Source organism: Aotus nancymaae, unplaced genomic scaffold, assembly GCF_030222135.1.
Source record: "Aotus nancymaae isolate 86718 unplaced genomic scaffold, 86718_ANA_hifiasm-v0.15.2.pri h1tg000008l, whole genome shotgun sequence".
Classification (NCBI taxonomy): domain Eukaryota; kingdom Metazoa; phylum Chordata; class Mammalia; order Primates; family Aotidae; genus Aotus; species Aotus nancymaae.
The window spans coordinates 41,160,515-41,181,754 of NW_026988419.1; the positions used below are offsets into that span (position 1 = coordinate 41,160,515).

A 21,240-nucleotide genomic window follows, 5' to 3' on the forward strand; every position below is an offset into this window, starting at 1 on the left:
TTATATGAACTTTCTATTATTCTCATTTGCATAGCCAAAGCATTTTTTGTTATGACAGAAAAAAATACTAGATCAGAGATTTTCAGATAATTTGACTGAATATCAGATTTTTATAGATGCTAAATAATTTGTACCAATTTATGTCCCAAATTTATACTATTAATGTACAAAAATGATACTAGGCTGTCCAAAACAATATTCCTTTCCATTGCATATCAGATATTAACAGTTGGTTCATTCTCTGGTTTGATAGGATTTAAACTCATAACATTGAAAAGTCAATATAACATTCATTCTTAGGACATTTAAAATATAAAATTGTTGAAGACCTTTAAAGTGAGATAAAAGGGCTCACGACTTGCTTGATTGCATTATGCTGAGTCATTCTTTGTGCCTTAATGAGTAAGCAGTTAAGGACAAAGTAAATGTCTTCCTCTTCAACTTCTGCCTCTGTTCAATTCTCAATAGAAGCATAAAGCTAACTGCACAGAGAAGCAAAATAATAACTTTTCCAAAATAATCCGAGCTTCTACTAATAATAAATTCTTTCATCTGAAATATTTTAATAATTTGCTTAATCCATAGCTTCACTCTGTAGGACCAAAGTAATGGCATTGAACTAAGATTTATCAACTTTCTAACTTCCTAGGAAATGCCCCAGAAGCAACAGAATTCACAGACAGAAGCAAAATACAGGGCACTACAGTTCAGACAACACAACAAGAGCATCCACGAGGTTAATCTAAAGGGAGCATGTTTCACAGTGGCTGGACTACTGAGAGCTTGGACTACACAATACAGTGTTATAGACAAAAGAATAAGACAAGAGATATACACATGTTGCCTTGCATTTGTGGTAATCTACACCAATGAAAACATGTACTACAGCTATATTTGATTATGTATGGATATATTTGAAATAGTATACATTGTCTTGATGTTTTTTCTGTAATGTAAATAAACTATTTATATCACACAATATAGTTTTTTCTTTCCCATGTATTTGTTATATATAATAAATACTCAGTGATGAGAAAAAATTGGCATTCTTAAATTTGCGGTATCTCATAACTGTAAATATAATCAGACTAGTACAATCTGTACAGCTACCAATATTTCATGTTTCTCCTCATCTTGAGACAGCACATTAGTTTGTACAGGACTCAGTGGCTAGGTTTTGAGTGATTCCAAGATCAAGGGAAATGATGGTTATTGGAAAAGAGAAAAAATAATTTACTTTATATCGAGTGAGGATAAAATATTTTGGATCTTTGAATCATCTCTATTTTATCAACTTTCTTCCCTGGTCTTCCATTTTCATCCCTAGAGCAGAAAAATCTCTGGCATATAAATTAAATAAAAGAAGAAGGGGAGGGAAAGTGTTTTATAACTCATAAAGAAGAGGGAAAGAAGATATTGGTTTTTATTGGGGAAGCAGCTTAGAATCCCCCAGTTAAGTGCATATATCCGAAGGACCCGGAACAAGTCACTTATTAGGTATACACAGAGTGGCAAAATATATTCCGTTTAGGTAGGTGGAATTACAGGGGGAAAATATAGTAACACCATTAAATGTGAAACACCAAAATTGTGAATTCTCAAAAGCACCATACTATATTTAGAGTATATGGTTCTTTGAAAAGAAGTTAGAATCACAACCAATACCCCATGAATAGCTTTATGGCAAATGCAGCACCATGATTTGAAATGGAACTAAGATGATGACAATATTTCATGAAAACAGAGATATGTTTTGAGCATATTTAAATGGTGAGGTAAGAAAGAACATCCCATAGCATCTGAAAGACCTCACTGGGAAGTTGGTATGAATTTTTGTTTGATTTGTGCATACAAATAGGTATTACAACTTGGTTTGGAAAAAATAAGCTGTGAAAATTCTCAAGGAATAAGATGAAAATAAGTCAATTATTACCATTTAGCTCTGCAAAGCTTTTCATGGCTAACACAGTAAATTTAAATAAAGCTCTCTTTGTCTCCTTCAAATAACCTGTGCGTGGACTTTAAAAAAAAAAAAAAAGGACACTCCAAATATCAAATCGACACATTCTGAATATAAAATATTCAATGAAAAATTATTTTCTGAAGTGATGTTTTAAATACTCTTTAAAACATAAATAAAGGTGACAATGTAAGTAGAATTTAGGACTCTGAAAAACCTGGTTTTCTAGATTAGTCATCACTGTGAAAAACGTGACCCTATTGGCATAACCATCACTCAAGTGTTCCCGTAAATCAGCCCTCTGCTACCTGTACAAGACAAATTCCTTTTCAACTTCTTCATGGAAGTTTAGTTTGGTTAACAGGTAGAAAGATGTAATAAGCCAGGGTCTCCTTTGTAAGACAGTTGTGACAAAGATATCCTTCCTCCTCATAAAGGAAGAGAGGAAAATACAACCACCACAGAGATTTATAGAGATTAAAAGTAACATTTCTACTGACTCTGGCTTGTAGGAGTGTGAAATGATTTGATTTGTTAGATATGGCTGCTTTGCTGTATGTGATTTTTTATCAAAGGACCACAAACCTAAGTCCTTGGAGTTCATAGTACAATACACTCTGGCCCAGTTTCATGCTCACTCACCCCATGAAGGAATCTCTTTCAAAAGATGCAAAACAATCTTAAGTGAGCACATACTATGTGCCAGGCACTATTCAAGATCCTAGGGAAATACGAATAAAACAGGGTCTCTGATTTTTTTTTTTTAAAAAAAGAAAAACAAACAAAAAACTCACAATCTAGAACTAACAGATAATCACTCAGCCTCTACTAGCATATTTCTGATAATTTGGAATTTCATCCTTGGACAATTATAATTTTTGAGACAATTCTTTCTCGTATCAAGTCGATGCTTATTTCTATGTGGTTTCTACCCATGACTCCTATTTTTTCTCTTAGGAGCAAAGGAATGATGACTTATTTACTTAAAATAAAAAGACAGAAATCATGTTTTCCCACTCACCCCACAGCCTTCCTGCAAGTCTTTTCTTCTCCAGGTGAAGCATCTTTAATTTCCTTATCTGTCCTTCATGTGATATCATCTCCACATCCCCCTAGCATCTGCTTCACCCTTCCTTGGACAAACTCTACCTTATCAATATATTTATTTAAGTGTAGAGCTCAGAAGTGCACAGTCTACTACAGTTGTCTGACCAGCACACCATATAGTAGAACTTGTAGAAAGCAAGTTTGAGAGCTGTGATTCTTAAATTTAACTTCTACTTAGACCTGCAATTTTGCTGCGGAACCATGAACAAGTCATATCATATCTCTGATGTCAGTTTCCTCATCCATAAGATCACTTCTGTCTATCAAGATTCTATATATTCAGAAAAAAGGCACTATACTTTTAGTACTGCTACCAAGGACCACATTGACTACTGTTATTGCTTATCCTCAACTTAAATTCAAAATTCTTTTAAAGTAAACTACTCATGGCCAGGCCTGGTGGTTCATGCCTGTAAACCCAGCATTTTGGAAGGTCAAGGCAGGTGGATTTCTTGAGTCCAGGAGTTCGAAACCAGCACATGGAGAAACCCTGTCTTTACAAAGAAATACAAAGTAAGTTGGGCATGGTGCCACTGCCTGTAGTCCCAGCTATTTGAGAGGCTGAGGTGGAGAATCACTTGAACCTGGGAGAAAAAGGTCGTAGTGAGCCACTGCACTCCAACCCAGGTGAAAAAGCAACACTCTGTCTCAATAAATAAACAAACAAACAAAGTGCTAATGAGCCATGTCATTCCCTCATTTACTCATTCATTCATTCTACATTTATTATAAATTTACTAAGGGCCTCCAGTTACCAGCACCATGCTACATTACAAAAAGCCAGCAACATAAGGCAGAGTACCTGCCTGAAAGAAGTTCCCTATCAGAACATCCCAGTTCCTTTCGTCAAAGATCACACAGTCTTGCGGGGAAGATTGAGACATAAAGAAAAAATTATAAAGAATGTGACCAAGTCTCTGATACTGGTCAGCTCAGAGTGACTGGGGACCCTGAAAGAGGAAGTGCAAGGCTGGGGAGGTATCCTCTCAACAGTAAGATACATAGAATGACTTCATCATTGTCCACACATACTCTGACTTCTTGCTTCTGATATTTTACATGCTCCTCATGCTTTCTTCACACCCTTCTTCTCTTCACAAAACCCAGAGCAAATAACAGCTTATTAGTGAAGCCCCCCTGACTCCCTTGGCCATCTTCCTAATCATCTTATAGTGCTTTTCATGTTGTTCCTTAATTGTCCATGCAAGTCTGTCTTTCCTTTAGCAAAGGAGCAACAAAACCCAGAAAATCAGTGCCTTGCCAATTGTTTTTGTTTGTTTAAGAAACATGTGTTGGATACCTACACTATGCCAGACACTATTCTAGGTACTGTGATGTTGCAATGAAGTGCCTAACAGGTCTTTGCTCACAGGCTCACATTTTAGCAGAGGAGGTGAAGGTGGATGAGGGGAGGGGGAGTCATCAAACAATCAAAAAAACAAACTGCAGTTTCAAATTCTACACAAAGAATTAAAAATAGGACAAGGTGGCTGGGTAGTGAATGAGGACTGGGTGCCTCCAAAGTGAGCATCATGTTTAAAACTGGGCCTCTGAAGCAAGGCAGATATGACTGCCAGTCACTAGCTAACCTTGGGTGAGTTGCCTAACTTCATTATGCCTCATATTTTAAATAGGGAGAAAAAATATCTTCCATGTCCAATATGATTGGTTTGAGAAATGAACATGACAATCTATCCATGTACTCAGAATAGTGACATGTACACAGTGAACTTTCAATATATGGAAATTATTTTACAGGGATTTGATAAATATGTGTTGTAAAAGTAAATAAGAAGAAACCATATTTCATCAGTTAAATATTGTGTCATGGGAATCACACGGTCAGAGTAAGAAGGAATCAAGCAATCATCCTTGCTCAAAAAAAGTGTCTTTCATATCTTTGAAGACAAGAGAGCTGGTTTTGGTTCTGGAAAAATAAGGCAATATAGAGTTAAGAAACAACACAGCATCTCTAATTCTGTTTTTCAGATGGATCCACTGATATTGTGCCTGAATAAGAGGGGGGCTTTTCTGCTACTTTAAAACAGGTATATCCTGACAAAGCACATACCATTAAACTTCTTGTGTGTTTTCAGACAGGGAATGAGTGAGTCAATACTGCAGAGATTCTGCAGGATCAAAGTCTTCACTTGCATGGATCCTGGAGAAGTCAGTGCAGACTACTGAAATATGACAGAGATGATCTCTGTGTCATATTAGACTCTCTACTAATGTTTGTCTTCAGATGCTACTTCCCTTTGCCAAAATCATGCAACCCCTGCACCACCTGTTGTTCTTCCTCAGTTAGAGTAGACACGTTAGTTCCAGAACTAATCATCTAGATATCAATCATAAAAGTTTTTTCATCTGGGCACAGTGGCTCATGCCTGTAATCCCAGCACTTTGGGAGGTTGAGGTGGACACATCACAAGATCAGGAGATCAAGACCACCCTGGCCAACATGGTGAAATCCCATCTCTACTAAAAATACATTAACAAGAAAACAAGTTGTCTATCTGTGCATCTGGGCATGGTGGCAAGTGCCTATAGTCCCAGCTACTCGGGAGGCTGAGGCAGGAGAATCTCTTGACCCAGAAAGTCAGAGGTTGCAGAGAGTGGAGACTGCACCACCACACTCCAGCCTGGTGGCAGAGCGAGACTCCATCTCAAAAAAAAAATAATTTTCCATTGAATTAATTGATATATGTATATGATCATCCTCAGAAAGCTCAAATAAAGGATGAATGAAGGATAAACAGAAAATGATACAAAGTAATGGGGTTGGTTTTTTATAACCAGTGCATAAATATACAAATGAATATGATCCTTTGAAATCAACACCAGGAAGTTATGTGTGACGTGCCAACTGCTAGCCAGCAGTCACATGCCAAGCCTCCTTCCAGCCTCACTATGGACAGAAATCTACTTTACTGACCCCTCTACTCTGGGGATGGTACCTTGGTTGTTATCTATTTCCAGTAATATTAAATGTGTCGTTTTAACTTGAATCTTTTGTACATTTTAAATTATTAATTAATTTTTACTCTTTCTCTTACATCAGGTAAAAATGAAGAAAATAATGCTTTCTTTTATTTTTCCAAGCCAAATTTAATCCAGGACAAAAACCAAACTCAGAGCTAATGAGAAGTCCCAAATCAGTTATTACAGGGGAAAGGGAGAGAAGGACAGGAGTAAGGCCTGGCCCTCTGTTCTCAGTGGTCCCATTGTCATGGCTAAACCTCCCAGGCTTCCTGATCCATCACAGGCACTCCCCCAACAAGCAGCTCAGCCATGGTGATCATCCTGAGGCAGCGTCTCTCAGGACCCACGCAGTCAAACCCGTTCTTCAGGGTGTATTTTGAGAGGGCTTTATTCCCTTTCTCTCTATGGATGTCTCCCCTTATTGGGCTTTCTCTCTTTCTCGAAATAATAACCACCTCTTTTTTCTTCACCTCATGCAGTATCATCCTCCATTATAGCCCTTCTCTGCCACAGTCTAACTTCATTCTTTCCCATAAACTTAGACTTTGAGAACAGAGGCCTTTTAATGAATCCAGACAAGAAAACAAAGCACAGAATAATGTCCCAAATTATCATGGCAGTACATCAAGTTATTAATAGATGTATCATATAAATAACACTTTACTACTTTATTAACTGGCGAAATTAGCAAATATAGGTAAGTCAGAGATATAAAGTAATATCACGACCAAGAGAAAAGCACTACGGTGTTTGTGTATATTGTTTCAGATAATTGTCTAAGAATATATTAATGTATGTTGAGTTTTTTAAGACAAGAAAACAATTTTTAATAAACTGAATCTTCATTAAGAATAGGCTATGAAGTTGAATAGTTATTAAGCATAATTTGTGAAAGTACACATATAGAGTGTAGTTTCTGTATACATTTCAATTACTCTCAGTTATCAGTGAGGACTTTAAAGAATTTAGCTGAGGATAATCTCTGTTGCTTTACATCTTTACCTTTCCTTCCACCTACATCACATACTACTTAAAAGGGGCCTTTGAGCCGGGCGCGGTGGCTCATGCCTATAATCCCAGCTCTTTAGGAGGCCGAAGCGGGTGGATCACCTGAGGCCTGGAGTTTGAGACCAGCCTGACCAACATGGAGAAACCCCATCTCTACTAAAAATGCAAAATTAGCCGAGCATGTTGGCGCATGTCTGTAATCCCAGCTACTCGGGAGACTGAGGCAGGAGAAATGCTTGAACCTGGGAGGTGGAGGTTGCGGTGAGCTGAGATTATACCACTGCACTCCAGACTGATGTCAGAAAGAGACTTAGTCTAAAAAAAAAAAAAAAAAAAAGAGGACCTTTTGTTTTCACACTTACATACCAGTTGAAGGCATTCTCTGGCTCATGCTCTGCATCTGTGCAAAGCATACCCATAAAACATGGAAACCTTATCGACAATTTCTCCCTAATTATCTTTGTACCTAACTTTTATCTACCTAGATCCAGAGATGCTAAGGCAGTTTTCCCCCACTCACTCGAAGGATGCTTTGTTTCTTCTCCTTTCACCTTATGGAGGTCTCTTCCTCTGACCCTTAATCTGGAGAAACCCAGGGTTTTGCCATTTAACCATCGCACGCTCACAATGCACTATGCTGAAGCTGCCATTCTTTCAACAGTTCACACTTAAGTTAAACTCATCTCATGTTGGTTTTAGCCTCAAAGCTGAGTTATTTCTCAAACTGGAGCTCTCCTTCCCCATAGATGCCTCTTCCTCTCCTTGCATGGTGTGAGTAAAAAGCTGTTCACTGCCATTAGTTGAAGCATTCAGTTTGGTTCAGAACCAGGAGTTTGTATCAGTTGTGTAATATTGAACAACAACAGCAATGACATTAAGTGTACATATTTTTACTTTTGTTTAATATTCAAAAGTGCTCAAACCAACTTTCAAGCCTAAATGCAATATAAAATTAAATAATTAAAAATAATGTAAAAATACCACGTATTACTGAAAGGAATATACAAATAGCTGCTACCCATTACCTGAGCTAATGCAAAATGGCATTGAATTTTACTGGAAGAACTAGTTCAGCAAAGACAGACCAGCCTACCAACAGGTTTTGCTACATGTTACGTAAAGGGTCTTTTTCTAAGAACGAAGAGGAAGATAAAACATCATGGCCACCAGAAAACACATTTATCTCCTTACTACTTACTCGTCGCGAAAACAAAATTCTTAGCTAGAAATTTCTTCATCTGTTCACATCCGTAACCTCTTGACCAATGGCAGTTCATGTAAGACACCCTCAGCGTGAGAAATGACAATATATGGGACGGAGAACAAAGGAAGTGAGCCAGAAAGAGCTAAGTGGGAAATCAAAGGCCTTGGAAAGGTGAAAGGGATGAAGACAACAAACTATTGAATTGTTGGAGGGGGCAGTTATGGGAAGTGGAATGTAAGAGATTGTCCATTCGAATAATCCTTCTAGAAGAAATGAGTCTAAAGTATCTGATTAGGATTTCAGCAATATGAAATGGCATCAAGAAAGCAGGGAGCAGAAAGGTGGCATCACTGGGAAGACCTCTTGCCCCAAAGTCTAAGGAGGTTAACCTCTGTGTGCACAGAGTTTGCAGGCAGAGGAGCTGGCTTGGCAGGCTGGGCAGAATCAGGCCAAGGCATAACTCCAAAAATGATTTTCAGGACTCTGGGTGAGAAGGAGAATATGTTTAAAATAAAAGTTGTGTCATGTGCATATTTTCTTCCTTACAGATCTTGACCTCAAGACATGTAAATTAGATTTTGTATATTCTGCAGGGCAACCTTGTCCCAAATCACTAGATCTGCTCTCCAGATAAAGAATAAAAGAAAGGTTCATCCTCTACACCCAGAGGCTAGCCCTCCCTCCCAGGAATGTGGAGGCGCTGTAGCAATCACAAACGCAGGCTGCTGGACAGTATCTGATCTGGCTACACTTGGAAAAAAAATCCTGGGGTTATAAAGCAGCCCTCAGTAGCATTAGAAAAGACAAGCTAAAAAAGGAAGCAGACTAGCCCCTGCTTGCAGAAGACAAATCCATCTGCAGTTCTGCCTGGGGATATATGGGTCAGAACTGCCAAGTGGAGCAAACCATTGGAAAGTATTGTTTAGGTTTGAAAAGATGAGTAGAAAGAGAAAAATGACTGCTCTATAAGTAGAGGTTGAGAAAGAAATGGGAATGGAAGCCCCAGTGTTCCACTTCTCAGCTATTCCAAAGCAAAAGGCAAGTGACTCGTTCTTCATAGAATTGTGCCAAACAGAGCTGGGTGATTTGTAATTAAGCTCACAGACTAAAGAGTGAGTCTTGTAAACAGCCAGTGATGTTGCTGACTTCCCCCCAGAGGGTTGAGACTTTGCTGCACCAGCATCCACATAATAACATTATATTTCACTTTTAAATAAGATATACATGAATGTTCACTTGTGCCCAATTACAGTAATGCATGATTTACATAAAATTAACTCTCCTGCTTAATTACAGTCACACAGGGATTAAGGGAAGAAGGGGCTTTTGCTTTGCAAACAGTACATGCTTTAACATTTAGCCTCTCCATGAAGTAACTAGTCCAATCATAAATGAAAATGAGTTCTTTAGTCATTGAGATTTGCCATATGTTTTCATGGATTGGGATTATGTGTAAACTGAGTCAGGATCATGTGTAAACTTCCATTGGGATTATGTGTAAAGTGAGTCACCAAAGTTTTTATCTAGTTAGAGCAAAGGAATCCAATTCTTTTGAAATGTGAATGCATAAACTGGGTTGCTTTGTAGCAAAGATCTAGGGTTTTGAAGTTTGGCATACAGTGTGGAGTTTAACCCTCCGGGTAAGGAATCTGCAAAGGGCAAGAGAATGAGTGTTCAGTTTTCCAGAAGCAGCAAAGAAAATGCTTTCTTTAAAGGGCAATCCAAAGCTGCTTTGACAACAAAATGATTAAAGGCTGCCCCTTCTCTCATTTTACATCTGTCACTTTTCTGCATCCTGCTTTTTGCCACAAACATGAACAGAATTTTTCTCTGAATAGTACTTCAGATTGCACATTAACAGGGAATTAAAAGTAAAGCTCACTGCAAACCACACCAAAAGAATTTTTCGTTTTCTCTGCCTCTGCCAGATCGGGTGCCAGAACTGGAGTCGAAGAAAACTCATTGAGCTGGCACAATGAGAAAATGATTGAAGGCAACAGGGATTGAAGGTTCATCATTATCAGTTCAGTAGGAACGTAAAAATGCTTCTCTAAAAAGCTGCACCAAAATACCTCAAGGGAATCGAATGCTCATTGTGCTGGCTAACCACAAAAGAAGGCAATTTCATTTTGCCACATCGTCAACCCTCTTTTCACCTAGTACACAGAAGCACCGGATACCATAGGTAGAGAAAAGGCTTTGAAGGAGGAAAAGAGAAACAAGATAATCTGTGAGCACCTAGGAAAAACGTGGAAGAACAACATCTTATACTCAGAGCAGACTGCATTTGGAGGAAAAGATTATAAATTGAAATTAGGCAAATTGGTTCTTATCTTCAGAATACTGAAAAAATTATCACATTCCTAACTCAGGGCTAGCTACTTAACTTCTTTAGAAATACTTCTAAACACTATTCCTAATAAACTAGATGCTTATAGCATACCAAGCACTTTTATAAAAGAGTCATTAACCATAAATCATTAACTAAGAATTGCATTTAATATGTGGAAGCATGGTTTATAATGCAAAATTATTTTACTTCATAATCCCTGCCCACTTATTCTGCAACAAAACATTAAATGAACAGCACTTTTCAAGTCCTTACGTTTAGGAAGGCTTTTGTAGGAGAGATTTTCAAAGGTATCTTTGGGAAGTCCGGAGATAGTATAGGGTCACTTGGCAGTTTGCAGGGGAAATTTTTCCAGTCTTCTGTGTTTTATATCTTTCTTTCATCATTGTAAATTTCTCTGTCAGGATCTGAGGCATTAGAGAGATCAAGTTGTTGATTGTTTGTTTGTTTGCTCCTTTGAAATCAAGATCTTTCTGCTCTCCCGAGTTATCTTCTCCCTGGCACTGGGTCCTTCACATTGTGCCCAATGCTATAAGCCATCCTTACTCTAAAACGCATGAATCAACCTTCAATTTTCCATCTTCTGATCCTTCATTGAGTTGTTGTTTCACAATATCAAAAGGCCTCAAAAGATATGACTTGAATAGTGGTCATACTCAAAGGGACAATATGACAGGCTTGATCCTGAATACACAAAATTAAAACGCCTTCCATTCCACATAAAACCCTTTATTTGACCTGATAGTAATGGAATGAAGTTGTCCTTAAAGAACTGAATTTTCTTTCTAGCCATATTTGAAGATTTTAAGAATTGATATCATGGTTTATTGATTGTAATAACGTATAATGTATATAAATTATAATTTATGACTATGGATAAAAACAAGAACATGTATTAACCTGCTACTCATCCTTTGTAAGAGTGGTGTTATTTGGGGCACTTTCTAAATATTATTTCACTTATTTTTTATGATAATTCCCAGATATTTTGTTATTTTACCAATTTTAGAATGAAATGACACAAAGTAACAGGTAATGTTGCGAATAATGTGGCCAAGGTCACAGAGCCAGGATGAGCCACTGCCAAGATCTGAACCCACATCAAACCAGAATCTATTCTGCTCCATCATGTTATGGTGTTTTTATTATGTTCTGTTTTATATTAGAATGGAAGAAATCATACATCTTTTGAGTTACATGTTGGCAGCCAAATGTTTACTCCAATGATGTTGCAATTGCTTCAATTATTTTGAAATTTTGCTACGGAAATTATCCACAAAGATAGTTCATGAACCACACCAGAATGTCTGTTTTAACATATTATAACGATGCTATCTTTCAGTTCCTACCTTTCTGTTCTTCCCTCTTCATCATTCTCCCAATTTTATCAAACTTAACCATACACAACATTCTTCTTGCCCAAAGTATAGTTGCCAGGGGAAAAGCCTGAACAAGGTAACTTCAGAGTCTTATTCGTGACATCATATCAGACACTATCCTGTTCATGTATACGTTTAGTTGGGGACTTTTTAAAATCTTTTCCGTCTCACACCTTTTCATGCCCAAGGAATGTTAATCTTCATGAGATCAAGAAGCCCGTCTAGTTGATACGACCACAGTGCTAAGAACAGTTCTTGGTGTTTTGTAGGTGCCCAATTAAAACTTGATGAATGAATAAATGAATGAATGGGTGAAATTAAAGTCATCCCCAAGCTTCTGCCAAGTTGTCTGATATAACCGCTCTATGCCAGTAAAGAACATAACTATGCATTATGGCATAAATCAGCAGAAGATGAATAAGATATGTTCAGTATGAACGTTACTAGTCTCTAAATGGAGCCCCAAAAGTGTAAGCTAACAGTACGGAGGCTGCTAAAAGGGCCTTAGAGTCATTTTTTCCTTTCCTCTTTCTTCCTTCCAATTCTCCATAAGCCATACCATTTTCCAGGAAGCACCCTGCCGGGGCAAAGGGTAGTATGGAGCTGGTGTGCTATAAATTATAGTCATTACAACATGTCACCAGACCCCCGGCTGAGCTCTTTAACTCATTGCTTTGAGAGCTTTCAAGGGCATTCACTTTCAGGAAGGTTTAGGAGCCTCAAATGCCTTTTGCAACCCACCAGGCTTTTTAACTCACGTGAGTCTGGCACTTTTGGGGTGAATTTATCTGGCAATCTATGTAATTAGGAGCTGTCAGATTAAAAATGATTTGCTGCCAATGAAAGGCATTCCAACTGTAAGATTCATTTGTAAATCCTGTTCTCTTTCCCTTGTCTCATTCTATCCTTTCAATATTTAGTACAAAGCAGCATGAGGGGACAGTATATTGTGACCACCTTGATTGCCAAAGAAAGGTACATCGTAAAGCTCATTCAGAAAAAAATCAATGATTGTCAAGTCATTATTGGAATTTTCAGATGTTATATACACATCCTTATAATTGTCAAGATGGAAATGTGCTCTTGTTTTTTTTTTTTCTTATTAATATCACTTATTTCTGACTTTCCTCAAAGAAGAAAAACCTCTTAAGTAGCTCTGCATGGCAGAGATAGGAGTGGCTAAAAAGTGAAAGGATGTGCAGAATAAAACAAACTCAAATCTAGACAGGAATAAAGGAACAAGGGCCAACTAGTCCTATTTCATTTCTTCAAGACACAGGCCCTGATTTTATCATTAGCCACTCATGTGAATGGGTGTAAGAAAAAAAGAAAAAAAAAAAACAAAAAACAAGAAGAGTACTTCCAAAGTTACTGAGGTGGAAGGTGTAAAATGAACCTTTCTTTCCATGAGGTCAGTCATAAATGAAAGAGTTGTATTCAGAATAAATTACCACCAGCAACGGCATTCACCAGCCAGGCTTTTGGTGTTGTATGGAAGAGCTGAGAGGTGAAATGAGGAAAAGCCATTTCAAATTACCTAATTCTAAGGATGTGCATTTCAACTCCCATCTGATTTAAAATTTCAAATAAATAAGAGCCTGCTTGCTAACAGTTAAAATGATTAGTAGGTAGAAGACCCTGCATGTGTCAGACCCAAAATGTGCTAGAGAGAAAAAAATCCTTAAGATACTACTACCAGAAATTAAACTGTTTTCAATTGCATATGTTACTATTATGTGCTTGCACATTTATTATTAAAACTTGATTACTCTTTCCCTCTTTGGTATAAGAAAAGTAAACTGGAAATCCAGGGAGATAGCATGTTGTGTTTGTTATCTGAATTGGGTCCATTCAAATCTGTCCTGGGACCAATGAACTATTCCAGAAAGAGGTTATGGGGACAGAACTATATTAGAGACAACAAATTCAGCACAAAGACAACCTTAGCTAACTATAAAGGGATTTTCCAACTTCAAGGACTTCCACATTGGGTACATGGGAATTGAGGCAGAATATTAGCCATGCACTTTCAACTTCTGAGCAGAGACTTGCTCTAAAAACAAACTGCAAGGAAATCTATGAAGCCAAGCTACCTATGAATAATACACACTGGTTGCTGGTTCCTTCTTTTTTTTTTTTTTTCATTGTTTTTAAATAAATATCACTGTGGTTTTACAGTTGAAATGAGGCTCTCAGAATAAATAATTTCTGATTACGGAAATCTACAATTTAGCATTTCCTTCATTTTTTTCCCCCATTCTTGAGATTGGGGTTTGGTACGCCTAGGGAAAGGGATGATGAGAAGCCAAGTCTGAAAGCACAAATACGGCTTTGGTAAGGCAGCTGTTTTGCACACGCTTTGAAAAGTCTCATCTGGGCACTACAATGGCCATAGCCGTTATGGCCAAGAACTCCACCACACTGACATTTTGGCAGCAGAGTGCTCTGGCAGTGACAGATAATTTTGTGTGAAGCACAATCTGCCTTGTTTTATGTATTACAGAATCAGTTGCATGCCCTAATCACTTTTGAAGGTAGAATATATTCTAGGAAACAAAGATACCCGAGGACTTGTACAATACCTACAAAAGCTTGCCAAGTAGTAAGGTGGTGGAACACCTTTTGAACAGTGTTTATATTACCTGGGAGAATTGTCCACTCTGTGAATTACCCTAGATACTCATACATTAGACAATCAAATTCTAGATTTGACTCAATCTATGAAGCCCTAAATAGTGTGTACCTTTTGAAACCTAGACTACCTGCTGCCCTATGTCTCATTAAAGGCCCTACGATCAGCAGGGTTAGACCATCCTGTTGAACACTTGAAAGAGAAGTAAAGAAACAAAGAACTCTCTCCCTAAAGATTCCTTTACCACAACATTTTGTAGTACTTTTATAGTCTTCTTTAGGGAGGGATAGAAATCCTTTCCCCTCACTTATAGGTGTCTTGATTTTATGAAATGTTGCTCAGATATTATAACTTAGATTGAAAAGAATCCTCTTCATTCATTCAGGATTAAAGTGGTACCAATTTTAGTTCAGTCATGTTGGTTATAATAAAATCAGCAATGTATCAAGACAATTACCGACAATATGATTGTCTGTGTGTATACGTGTCTTAGACCAATCAGGCCCTACAGCTAATGAAATGCTTGGTGGGTTCAAATTACTATAAATGTCTTTGAAAATTAACTTCCCAAAGCAAAAGTCCTAAAATCGAAGAATCGTTCAATTCTTTGAAAAAATTAAGCAACAAACTAAGTTTAGGATGAGAGTTCAATAGGAATGTAGATTAAAATTCATGTAGCTACAAAGATTTAAGAAGGTTACATCAGTTTTAACTATCCTAGCATTATTAATTTAATTTCTAGTCATTATGATAATACTAAGCATTTAAAATGCATTTGCTGTTTATGTAGATGGAATCACTCCTCAAAATTACAATTTTGAATTAATATGCTATTAAAAATGCCACTAGAAAGTGCTTTTATTATTCTGCCAGTGAAATAACTGTTCCCTGTTTCTTTTTATAAATGAAATTTCAGCATTTATTTTTTATCTTCTTTAGATTCTGAAAACTGTAATGTTTCTGTTTAAGAATTCTCCTTATGCTACATTAGTGCCATGTTCTTTGACAGCATAAAAATATGCAAATATAGCCTTTTTAATGGTGATTTTTCATTTTGTTACTGTCATTTAACTGAAAAACAACTGATGATGTTTCAACTTATCACTTACAACAGTGAAGTTACTGAATTGATATTTATGTTCAGAGCAGATGACATAGAAACAAATATGTTTGAAATACCATCTGCACCATGTTGATTTCTTCCTTAAAGGCACAATAGAGTTGCTGAAGTTCAGCCTTACAGGGAACATCAGACTTGGGGGCAGTGATGACACATTACTACCTTGGAAAAATGGGTAAATGAGAGTTGCTGAATTTGGAGATAGGTTGTGGGGGAGAAGGGTGGGAAGAAGAAAGGTGGGAATGTGAAATTTACACTTCTTAAGAATCCTTCTATCTTGGCAGCAAGAGCTCTGCCTGCTTTTTGGCCCTCCATCTCTCGGACTGCCCACTTGGCTACCTGCCTCATTGCCTACCTCTCCTTGCAGCCTCCACTCAGTGTTACACAGCTTCTCCATCTGGTGCTGGTTGCCAGCCTGCTGCTTAGGAAATCGCAGAATACTCTGCACTGAATTATGTGGGAGTGGCACCTTTCACAGATATTTGAACTGAAAGAGGCAGGCAGCTGGGTGGGAGGAAAGTTGGACAGAAGGGCTTTGCTGGAGCAACCTGCCATGCTTAGCATGACCAGCTCTCAAAGGTAGAGCTAAAGGCTTATCTCGAGAGTTTCTAGAAGTCACATAGGGAGTGTCACACCATTCCAAAATGGTCAGAAAATGAAGAGAACTCCGATAATGGGCCAGGGAATAGAGTATTATATTGAATGAGGTGCTTCTCTTAGCTTAGCCTTGGTAAATGATGCTAGCCAATTCAATAAACTCCACTCTGCCTGAATTTCCTAATACTAAGACACATAGATCACTGTTTCTGGGTAGGAAAAAAATGAGGTTTCTTTATAGTTTCCTATGCATATATTCTCACCCAGCTTTTCTCCATTCACAGATCCCATTAGCGGGCAATAATCATTATAATAATAGTTGTCACTTATTGAGCTCTTACTCTTTGACATAGTGTTAAGTGCTTTACATGCTATGCTGAATGATTTTCATCTGCCCCTCAGAGCCAGTCTCTGCGCCCTGGGAGGCTGGCCACTCTGGACTGCATCTTTACACTCCTTTGTCTTCAGGCTTCTGGATGGGTTCAGCTTACATGCAAGTCACTTGAAGCATTTGGTAGGAAAGAAAAAAATAAGGTCAGGATACTACTGCCTCTCTGCCCTGTCACAGCAAGTTGACCACATCCTTCTACCCAAAATCCTAACTAGCAGTGTCTCCTAAAGTCGTAGTTTCCTATGTATTCTTTCTGAGTCCTGGGGATGGTAACTGATCCATATCACCCCTTGCTCTTTCCTTTAATCCTGTCCACACCTTGGTAAACAATCCCTTTATTAAACTTTTCTCAATCACCCTGCTTGGGTGTGCCATGTTCTCTATGAGAGAGCTACCCTTTTTTGGGTGAGAAAACGATGACTTAAAATTGGTTTAGCACTTGCCCCAGGTCAGGTATCTAATAAACACAATGGCCAAAGTGTAATACTATTTTTCTAACTCTGAACTACTGCCCAGTATTACCAAGATGATCAATTCTAACTTCATAATATTTATTATATTAGTCTGTCTCTTGCCCTTATCACTGTAAAACCCAAACTCTTACCTAGACTACTGCAATTCTATCATATTAGGGAAGATTTACTCAGTTTTACATAACAGCAAACAATTCAAGTGTCACATAAGACAAAAAGAAAACTAATCTAAGCTTATGGTAGGCAGCCTCAAACAGTCCCATGATCCTCACCTAGTATTCATGCTCTGTGCAACCTCCATCCCTTGTGTGTTGGCTATATTTATTGATTTCTGATGCACAGAATATGTCAGAAGTAATGGGATATTACTTCTAAGATTAGGTTATTTTTTACAAATGGCTTCAGTCTTGGCTGCTTGTTCTCTCTCTCACCAATTCTTAATCACTCTCCCTGAGGAAAGCCAGCTGCTACATCTTGAGGCAGCCCATGCAGCCAGGAACTGAGGCCTTTCAATAACCCCAGGAGTGAGCTTGGACATGGATCTTTCTATAGCTGGCCCTTCAGATGACTGTGGTCCCAGCTAATATGTTAACTGTGGTCTGCAAGAGACCCCGAGCCAGCTAAGTGACTCCCAGATTCTTGATCCACAGAAACTATAGGTTAGTAAATGTTTGTTTTTCTCGGCTACTAAGTTTTGGGGCAATATGTTATGTGAAAATCCACAACTTCAACAGATTTTTAGTTCCAGAGTGATTCTAAAAACAGAATTTTAAGGATTTTCTGAATGGGTTCTGCATTCTGTGTGATTCTCATAGGAAAGTTGGCTCGTGGAAATGGAGACACCAACAGTCTTGCTGGCGTGGAAGCTTACCCACCAGTATAAGGCAGCGGCCAGGCCCACAGCACCTTCCCATGGGGCTTTCCCCTTCAGCATCTCTGACTTCTGAGCCATGTGTATGCTTAGTTTACACCCTTATAAATATTGCTTAAGCAGATCCTGCAATTGTGCCCTCGAATTTTGTAAGTTCAATAAAGGCTTTACCAAAAGTCTAGGAAAGCCAGGAGTCACAGTAGCCAGCACCAGGAGTTGGTTGAATTCTCTCTCTAGCTCCACCATAAACTCAACTCAGTTCTACCAGCTTCCCTTCTTGGGTCTCTTAGTCCAAAATTCTATATTTCTGAGAGATAATCTGATTGATCTAGCTGAAATCAGCTATCCTCCCCTTGACTAGTCAGCTGGGAGTTGGGAGTATTACATAGCAAAAAACTTATAAAGATACAGATTCCAGAAAAGAAGAGCAAAGCCAACAGCCCAGCAGGCCACAGTGGCTTCCCGAAAGTTCTGCCTGCTTCCAGTCTTTCTCATCTGATTTATCCTATCCACGGGATCACAGCTTCCTATGAACTACTCACAGCTCACCTCAACATGGCCAAAAGTACCATTTGAAATTCAGATTAATTCATCAATGTGGTTCACAGTCCACACATAATGTGCTCAAGCCATGTTGAAACTCCATAAAGCTACATGTGTATGTCAGATACAGCAATTACCTATCTGGCCTCTTATTATTATAATTACTTATGGACTTCAAAGTGGAGCAAAGATTTAATATGTGTTACACAGTTGTCTTGCTTTTATTCAGTAACACTCACTGTCGCCACACTAGGGTCAGGCTATCATAAGCAGAAAAGCTACCTAGAGATACTTTCTAACATTGTACAGAGGGTATAGTTTTCCTTTTCAATACAACCTTATCGCTTTGCTGTAAGTAATGTTTGTTCACTCAGTGAATGACTGTCTGATAGGAAAGAAGTTATAACACCCTAATAATGTTCACGCCAAAGACGGTCAACAACAGTTGTAGTAGTAAAGAAGGCATAAACATACCTCTGTAGGCAGTGAATGGATTTTGTTGAACACAAGTCATTAGGTACACAAATAGGAACACTGTACATCTGCTCTTCAGTGTGTTCATTTGCTCCTAAAGCTGTGCTAAAGCAGTGTACACTAAGTGGTATTGCTCTATGCTTCACATTTGTTAAATATCTCCTAAGTATTTTAAATTATAAAAATGAGATCTGGCAACTGGAGTAATAGATACCAGTATTTTTGCGTGTGCATGAGAATCATCTTAAGAAGTTGTTTTGGTAATAGTCCCATGAGTTCAGATTCAGTTGATCCAGAAAGGACCTGGGAATTTAAATATTTAATAAGGATCCCTAGGGGATTCTGATAAAAATCATTTGCTGCCTGCCTACATCTTTAAAAATTCTTAAATATTGAAGTGAGTTCAGTTTTAAACCAATCAGTTCTCTATTGAATAAACATACACAAAAACTCTTATTTCTTGTGAACCCAATCACATCACCAAGCCATCTCAAAGCCCAAAAGGAATTCCTTTTGGCCTGGAGACTTGCACTAAGTAAAAAAGGTGAGTCAACCAAAAGTTCAAACAAGCAAAGAAAGCTCTGGGGAGAAGAAAAGAGAAAAGGTCAGTGTGAGTATGAGCACTGCTCAGTCTGGGTCTCTTGGCATCTTGGTAATCAGGCCTCGGAAGCTCAGTTGTAGCTGAGGACCAGTTATTCTAAATGCTAGTCAAATGAGGGAAAAAAAGAGCATTTTGTTCTAAGAAAGTTTCGTTTAGAATGTTTGGAAAATCAGCCTATAATGGCATTGTTTTATTGGCACCAGCTCCACAGATTTGGTTGCTTTTAGAATGATGTTATCAGACAACTTTCCTTAAGACCTGCAGACCTAGTGCCTTTGCTATGTGTCAGGCACAATTTAACCTTCATTATGTTCTCAGCAGAGGTGTTTATTTGAACCATTGTGATGACTATACATTGCTTCCTTGTTTTGTTTTTCCACAGCCACAAATTTAATGCCTAAAAAAAATTTTTTTTAAGCCTGCAGTTAGTACAACTAACCTATCTGTTTTACCGAAGCTCACCCTAAGGTTGATGAGCTTTCAATGGCTGTTCAGGTTTCCAGGATAATGGAATGTCAGAGAATGCTAAAATTGAGCCCATTAAACTGAATGGCAGGTGATGGTTAAACTGACCAGGGTTTCTGGCTAAAGATAATGGGAATCTCAGGGATCCAGGTAGAAGGCAACAAATAAGATAGGGATGTGATCAGGAGCAGGGTCAAAACCCAAGAGCTCTACACTGAGTAAATAAGCTGTTAGAAGTATGAATGCTCTTCCACCAGAGACCCCAAAAAATGGATGAGAAGCTATATAGTCAACAAGTCGAAGTCTAAGGGAATTGAAAATTTAGCAAGACGAAAAAATAAAATAAAATAAAATAAAATAAAACCCTCTACACTGGTCAGCTGCTACAGCCCAGGAATCAGTATAAAATAAAGGGATCTTATGGTCTTTCTGCTGATCTTGGCAATGTTTCCCAGCCGAAGTGTCCATATAACTGACTTTACAACCATCCAGAACATTCGTTAAATTTCAGATTCATTTGATCAAAGTGTACTGAATGAAACTCTCCAAGGGTAAGAATAATCTCCCACAGTTGCTTCTGTGTTCCTGTGCTAAAGCTGGAGACCCACTGTGTAAGGAATTCTTCCAATATGCTTTATTTGACTTTCCTCCTCCTCCCTCCTATCTCATTTAGTGCAAGCAGATGTTAATGTCTTTATCTCAGGACTCGTTTTTATTTCCTTCAAAAAGTCGTATTAGATCTAGCAGAATGGAGGGTCACAAGGGCATATAGATTGTTCACTAAATGTTTTGTGTAGACCAAAAGTCACAGGACAAAACATTATAGGCTTATAGTGTTATCATGTCAAAAGGAAACACGTACTTGAGACAATTACAAAGAATATCATTTTCTCACCAGTGTAATGAGGTATTACCATATTGGTCTCTTGGATTAATGTAGGCTTTCCCCTAATGAACTTTAAGCTGTTCCATTAGAATAGCTGTAAAAGTAAAGCAAAAGAAAATAAACATGAGTCACTCAAAGTGGGTATTAACCTTTTATTTTATTTTATATATATTTTTTTGAGAGCGCGCAAGAGAGAG

At 38.0% G+C, this 21,240-nt stretch overlaps 1 protein-coding gene across 1 annotated transcript in view; it reads left to right on the forward strand.

The window, feature by feature from the left end:
• Positions 1-981, forward strand: part of TMEFF2 (transmembrane protein with EGF like and two follistatin like domains 2) — a 245,232-nt gene extending 244,251 nt beyond the window's left edge. Inside the window, exon 10 of the mRNA XM_012436626.3 lies at positions 650-981. Within this exon, the coding sequence (XP_012292049.1) occupies positions 650-746 (97 nt within the window). The 3' untranslated portion in view covers positions 747-981. The remainder of the gene's footprint in view (positions 1-649) is intronic.
• The last annotated feature ends 20,259 nt before the right edge of the window (positions 982-21,240 follow it).